The sequence below is a fragment of the Scylla paramamosain genome, chromosome 13 (assembly GCF_035594125.1).
Source record: "Scylla paramamosain isolate STU-SP2022 chromosome 13, ASM3559412v1, whole genome shotgun sequence".
Classification (NCBI taxonomy): Eukaryota; Metazoa; Arthropoda; class Malacostraca; order Decapoda; family Portunidae; genus Scylla; species Scylla paramamosain.
This window is the reverse complement of record NC_087163.1, coordinates 26,669,585-26,677,084: the sequence shown is the minus strand read 5'-3', so window position 1 is coordinate 26,677,084 and position 7,500 is coordinate 26,669,585. Positions and strand designations below refer to the sequence as shown.

Sequence of the window (7,500 nt, the reverse complement as noted above, 5' to 3'; positions counted from 1 at the left end):
GCCCTTGGTGTTCCCTCACGATGTGGGCGTCGCGGCGCAGCGGGCGTGGCTTGTCTAACCCTTCATGTATACTCATATTTTTTGCTGTAATGTTCCTGCACAAGCAGCGCCTCCGTGCTGGCTGCTGGTGTGCACTACTGACGGGGATCTAAGCGGGGAGTGCCCTGGAAGCGGTGAGACGGCCTCTAGTGTGCTGTGCGAGGATCAGAGTCCTCGAGAATGTGACTGAGGGAGTTAATTTCCCCGCCTTGAAAGCTTGGCTGCTCTTGGGATGACTGGCTCCTCAGGGCGTGGTATGTGGTGTGTGTTGGAGGGCGCCGGATAGTTTCCTCCCTGAGGTGGCGCCAACACTGCCTAACTGTTGCTGTTTCTTCCTGACAAAGAACATTTGCAATTACTCGCTGCACATTATCTGCCTGGCGGCCTCAGAGCAGCGCAGCGCATTCCCACGCCGGGACACTTGTCTGGAAAACACGACCTGTTAAGCCGCGTGTTTATAATGCGATAATGGAGACAAATCCTTTGCTATCAATGGCTTGTGGTTTGCTTGCTTATCTCTAGAGCTTTCTTGCTACAAAATAGTGACGTTTTATCCTTCGTGTTAATCTTTTATCTAGCATGTTTAGGTTTGGTTTTGTGTCCATTCTCTCTCTCTCTCTCTCTCTCTCTCTCTCTCTCTCTCTCTCTCTCTCTCTCTCTCTCTCTCTCTCTCTCTCTCTCTCTCTCTCTCTCTCTCTCAGGCGAACACCGCCACATTCTGCCTGGCTCTGCATGAAGCGGTGGACACGCCAGCTGACGCCCTCGCCTCATGCAGTCCCGCTCAGCTTCAAGGGCCAAGATTAGACAAATATATGGATGAGAATGATAGGCGGGAACAGTTAGATATTTTTCGCACGGACTGCTACGTGTAGGCCTGGCGGGTTCTTGCAGCTTCTATGTTCTTACTTTCTTAGGTGTGACGCTGATTCTTGGCAGTAATAGAGCGTGAAAAATAATATAGAAGGTGTTGTACAAATCATATATTCTTAGTTTTATTTTATTTTACTAATCTATTTAATACAACTTTTTGGTTTCCACGATTTCATTTAGTCTGGTTTTTTTTTTTTTAGCGTTGCATTGACTGATTGATTTTATTGATCTATTAATTACGATTTTATTATTTTTATTTTCTCAGTATATCACAAGTGCCCGTTGTATTAGTGCTGTATTTCCCGGTAATAGAAAGACTACATTGTATTCATGTATACTCTTATTTATTGATTGATTTTATTTCTCTGTGTATTACTATTTCACCATCATCATTTTCCTAACTATTTCATACTGCCTGCTGTATTGGTGCTGTATTTCCCGGTAACAAAGGTATATTGTATTTATGTATTCATATTTATTGATTAATCGATTTTACTTTTCTATTCATTACTATTTCATCATAATTTTTCCCTCACAACCTCATTATCTCTTGTAATCGTGTTGTATCTCCCGGTAACTGGGGGGAGGCGATAACCCGGTACAGTTACAGTAGTTGTATTCGAGCACCGCCTGTACTGGACTCTACTATCTACTGGTGCACGTTGTATTTTCAGTAACGGTTGAACGCGTATTTCAACATTTAATTTACCAGTGTTTCATTGCAGGGTTCACTTGCATTCTATTCTATCAGAGCCTTCATCTGTTTTTTTCCTCCCTTGGTGTGAAGTGTGTCTGTTTTTGGTAGCATCGGTATTTTGGCGGCGGGTCTAAGGGGATTTTCAGAAGAGAATGTACCTATATTATTTTCCCCCAATGGTTCTAGTTGTTTTTTTGCTATCGACTCTATATTTTTTTTCCGCGATGTGTGTGGATTTATGTCTGGGAAGCCGCCGTGGTGCAGTGATAACGCGCGCGGTGCAAGGCTGATGTGTCTATAAGCGCACGGGTTGGAATCCTGGCCATGCATGGTTATAGGTTATGAAAGGCGTCCACTTCAGCTGGCTAGCGGTTCGTAAATGGCAAATCTAAGTCCGTCGTTAAGAGGCGCTGCCCTTCCTCTGTGACATTTGGAGAACCCGCACGGAAAGTAATCGTAAAGTGTAGATGAATATTTGATTTCGAGTTTACTTGTATTCTTTGCCAGTGATTCTACGGATTTGTATTTCTTGGTACTGGTTCTCCTTTTATTTTCGATAACGGTTCTATCTAAAAAAAAATCGAGGAGGCATTGATTAAATTTTTTTTGACAGTGTTTCTACTTACATCATTTAGCTTTGGTTCTGCTTTTATTTTCCACTGGTTCTATTTTTGACAAGGGTTCTACCTAAAAAAAAATTGGCAATGGTTCTGCCTGAAAAAAATTAAAAGCACTTGTTTTTTATATATATATATATATATATATATATATATATATATATATATATATATATATATATATATATATATATATATATATATATATATATATATATATATATATATAATGGTATTACCTAAATTTTTTGACAGTGGTTCTACCTGAATTTTTGGGAGTGGTTCTATCAGTATTTTTGACATGGATTCTGTGCGTATTACTGAACATCATGCTTGCCTGTCATATTTACGAACCGGTCTATATGTACAATTTGACTGTGGTTCTACCAGTATTTTCTTACCAAAGGTATATATATATATATATATATATATATATATATATATATATATATATATATATATATATATATATATATATATATATATATATATATATATATATATATATATATATATATATATATATATATATATATATATATATATATAATTTCATTTATTTATTTATTTATTATGATTTATTTATTTATTAATTTTATTTATTTATTTATTTATTTATTTTTTGCTGAGTTTGTATCTGCATTATTTAACTTTGGTTCTGTTTTTATTTTCAACTGGTTCTGTCCATAAATTTTGGCATTGGTTCTACTTAAATTTTTTCGGTAATGGATCTAGCTATATTTTCCAGTACTGGTTCTGTCTATATATGAGCAAGCGGTACTCTGATACAATTCACAATCATTATCATTATTATCTTTTTTTTTTTTTTATCAGTGTAAGTATTATCAGCAGTGTATTTATGAGAACAACGGCAGAACGACCATGTATATACGTAAGAATATTTATTTAAATGAAAACGCAAAAAATAATTCTTGTTTCTATATACCCAATTATCTTTCACATCCATTCAAGGGAAGACGATAAATTTTTGGATGCAGGTGAGCAAGTTTGCATACAGGTGACAGTAACAAGTGTACTAGTAGCGGAGTAGTGAGAACAGCGCACCTGTTCTACATTACCAATAACAGCAACAGAGCGCTCTTATTCTTGCTACTTTGCTCACTAGAACTGCCAACTGACGGATTGTTTGCACATGTGAGGCCTTGACATCGTAATGTATTGATAGAGAGCGAAGGAAGTTACAGACTGTTTACAAAACCTGCCAACTGATGAATTCTTAACATCTTTGAGGGCTTAACATAGAGGAGTGGCGCTTAACACCGGTAGGGAGCAAGGCAAGTTACTCAATCTGCCAACTGATAGACTTAATCTAAAGAAGCCATGTAACTTACTGATAGACAGTGAGTAAGGTTACAAGATGCTTACTAAACCTGCCTACTGAGGGATTCTTGGCACCTGAAGGGACTTAACATCGAAGAAAGGCACTTAACATACGGGTAGAGAGCGAAGCTGGTTACAAACTTCTCGATTATTGCTGTGACAGGGATTGTACAAATATACCAGCGGCGGTTTAGTCTAGTTATTGCTTCAGTTCCACAAGCAAAGTAAGGTGTGGGCGGCTTAGCAGTGAAGGGTGTCAATATAGTATACTACATTTTGTCAAAACAATTTTTTTTCGTGAAAGGAATCTTTTTTTTTTTCTTTGGTAACATTTGACAAGGCCATGAGTGTTAGATATACTGGTAACGTTCCTCTTCTCTCTGGCTGTTCGCTGTGTGCTTGACGTGTATACTCGTGCCATCCAGGCTCCCCACACACTCGCCGACGCGGGTCTGGTTACTAGAGCAATGAGCATTACCGAGAGCTAGGCGTCCTCCGTGCCGGCGAGGCGTTCAGCGGTGCCATTAGCGGCGCCGCGCGAGGCTTTACTTTCGACTTCCCTAACAGCCTTCCAGGGAGTCCTTCCAGTATTTCTCAGAAGTTGTCTGCCGAAAGTTTCCTCTCGGCTAGTTGTGACTCTACTTCTCGTGGACTTTGTGTGGAAGGCAACTTTCTGTAAAGCTTCAAATTTCATTTAGAGATTCTATTCGATAAATACCAGTAATTTGTAGCGTCACCTGCAACCAATTGGTGTGACAGACGCCACTCAGACCAGCGCACGATGAGCGCCAATGAATTCACCCGCCATGCCTTTATATTTATATAGAGATACATTTTTCAAAATCGATTTCCAGCCGTAATTCTCGTAACTCGTCGGCGTGGTGACTGGTGTACACTTGGCGGAGCGACCACCACCATCACCATCACCACACTGCCGGGCCGTCGGTGTCCGGCAAGAGGCGCCGACCGCAACCTTGTTCCTCCCGCCGCGGCCACGCCGTGGTGAGTTGTGAAGTGTGCGTTGTGGTGGCGAGCGCCGCGGGGGGGAACTGTTTGTGTTGTATCCGTCATTACTGAACCGTGAGTCAGCCGCCCTTGTGACACAACCGCCCGCATTGCCCGTCCCTCACGGTACCACTGTGTCCACCGCTGTGCACCTCCACCAGATGGCGCCACGCCTACGTCCCTCCTGACTCTGTCATCACACACACAGATACACACACACACACACACACACGCACACACCGCCAAGGCGTCAGTCTGCACCTGACAGATAGCTAATTGGGTGAAAACAACACAGCGCCAGCAAGACTGGGCACTTACCGTCTGCCTTGTCCCGGTCCTTGGGAGTGACGACCCTGAAGGCGCTGGTGCTGCCGCCGGAGCAGGAGAGGGAGCCTTCCTTCAGCATGGTGGCGGAGTCTTGTCCTGCTGTTGTAGGCTGCGGTGCTTCCTTCCCGAGACTCGCGAGGGAGAGGAAAATGTTGCTTGGCGTCAAGCTAACTTGACCTCGTAGGTCATCTATTGTGGGCGAGACAGGCCGAGCAGCCTGTGCCCAGACCAGGCCTGGCGCCCACCCAACCGGGCCACGCCCCGCGGCAGGTCACTCTGGCCACCGCTGCCACAGGTGACCTCAGGCTTCACGCTGCCAGTCTTGTCGCCTCTCAACAGTTATCGCTTGTGTACGGGGGTCGCGGCCGGCGGCATCGGCGGCGGAGACGAGCGATAAGGAGCAGCACGGGAGTCGTGGGTTGTGGTGCTGGCGCCGCGTCAGGGATGACAGGCAGACAGACAGACAGACTGGCTGGCTGCTCACACACCAACTAAATTTATTCCAAGTTTTTAATCAAAGGATCGCAGAAATTTACTAAATTGTCTAATGGTTACTATTTTTTCTTTTACGAAAAATGACGAAGTTATCTTATTTGAAGAGCGAGTTCACGCCGCGGCTGCTGGTGGTACAGGTGACTCCTGCCGGCGACGCCCACCAGCGGGGGCCTGCTCCCGCGCGTGCCACGTCCCGGTGCATCATATACACGACAGAGTTTGTCTCCAGTCACGCGATAGTCTGTGCTGACGATGCAGGAGCAAAACAAGACGGCCGCCCCGTAGACTAAGATGGGTGGGCGGCGCGGGTGGCGGCGGGTGCGGGCGGCGGTGACGGCGGCGGCGGCGGCGACAGCGGGCACACGCAGCGGAGGGGACCACGCACCTCCGGCCAAACACTCCGTCGGACCCACACTGTCTCTCGGGCGCCGCCACCACGGACGTCCATGTTGCTACAACCACGCCGAAATTCAATCAGCACTTCCGACGCATCCTCGCGGCGGGAAGGGCGAGTATCCCACGGAAGACGCGGCAACTTTCGCCCTTACGACAGCCGCTAAAGCACTTGTCCGCCACTTCATTACCATAATCTTATTGTTGCGTTGACGGCTCTCGTCGACTTCTTTACGCCAGATTTCATAATTCACGATGGGCGCCGTGGCGTGATCGGCGCGCCCCTCATGACGCGCCTCATTAGGGCGTCCTCACACTCTCTTCGCCTGCAAGCAAAACGTCTCTATAACCAAAAATACTACGCCATATCACTACTGATTCAATTTCTAAAACGAAAATAAAGACCGCCAAAATCTGTAAGAGTGCAAGGCGAGCACTCTGATTGGCGGAGGATTTAGGCGGGCGGCGTCCTGATTGACCGTTGGCTGGACAGATTTCCGGCCCCGCCCACTGTGCGCGCACGTGCACCACCCGCCCGGCGCCCACCCCGCCCAGCACCTCCAAATTGGTCTGTACTTACCTTGTTAGGCAAATCATAGATGGCGTGTCCATTGAAACGCATGAAGCTTGAGTCACTGTTCAGCGGCAGCTTGAGGCCAAGACAAGCTGCAGGCCGCCACGACTCCGCCCATGTCCTGCCGGCGCCAGTGCCGCTCGGAGCTGGCAGCGGCAGCAGCCTGGCGGGGGAGGTTGCCGCGGCCACGCGCCACGCGCCTCCCTCGCCACTCTATTGATATTTGTACCGCTCGGCGCGTGCATCCTGATGGCGGCCACGCCGAGCACCGCGTCTTGACGCGACGTCCTGGCCGTTCCCTGAGCAAAGTGAGGCAAGTGAGTCTGCCGCCGGTGTGTGGCGCGCCTCCTGCAGCAGGATGAGGGCTGCTGCCTCGCCCTGGCACCCGTGCTCCGGGAAGGGGCGGATCATTGCGGCGCTGCAAGCGTGATCGGTGGCCGCCAGGGTAAGAAGGGCATCCCAAGTGTTGGTGTAATAAATAGATTTAAAAAAAAAATTACCTTGATACCAAAACGTGGCTTTTGACGGTGTCAGGTACGAAACTTTTTCCCATGTAAACAAATCGCAGGCCGGCGGGGCGGTGGCACTGTGCCGCGAGCGGTGCCTGGGGCTGGGCGGCGCGGTTCGCTGCCCGCCGCACCTCCAGCAATCTCAACTTGTTCCTTCTTGACAAAGCTTTACCAAAATTTAATGCAAATGTAATCTTTGTTCTGGCGGAAGGAGGCTGCGCCAGGAGACCCGCCTGGCTTAGCTATCTCCCTCTCGTTACTTGTTAGCAACGTTTCCGTCCACAAAGGTTTACTACATGAAGCTGCAGCGGCGGCCCGGGGCGGCGCGGCGCTTCAAAGGCGGCGGGGAGCACCTGGGGATTGGTGCCTGCAGGCGATGTACGGAACTCCATCTTCACCAGCCTGACTGATCCCCCGTGAGACTCGCCAGACTCCCAAGACTCGCTCACGTCACTTTTTCCAAGTGATGCGATACTAAAAACATGAATAAACATTCTTTTACCTTCTCTCACCTGAGGTCTTTTCAAGAAGACTTCAGACTGTATGTGTGATTTCTGAGAGGACCTCCTCCTCCTCCTCCTCTTTTTCAAAACCCTTGACTCCAAATTGTTATAGGTGAAAAGTCTGTAAGCT

The 7,500-nt window shown here is 47.1% G+C and overlaps 1 protein-coding gene across 1 annotated transcript in view; it reads right to left on the bottom strand.

The window, feature by feature from the left end:
* The window catches only part of LOC135106616 (PR domain zinc finger protein 2-like), a 141,441-nt gene extending 134,006 nt beyond the window's left edge, over nt 1-7,435 (bottom strand). The window contains exon 1 of the mRNA XM_064015893.1: nt 4,888-7,435. Coding sequence (XP_063871963.1) covers nt 4,888-4,975 — 88 coding nt within the window. The 5' untranslated portion in view covers nt 4,976-7,435. The remainder of the gene's footprint in view (nt 1-4,887) is intronic.
* Between the last annotated feature and the right edge of the window lie 65 nt (nt 7,436-7,500).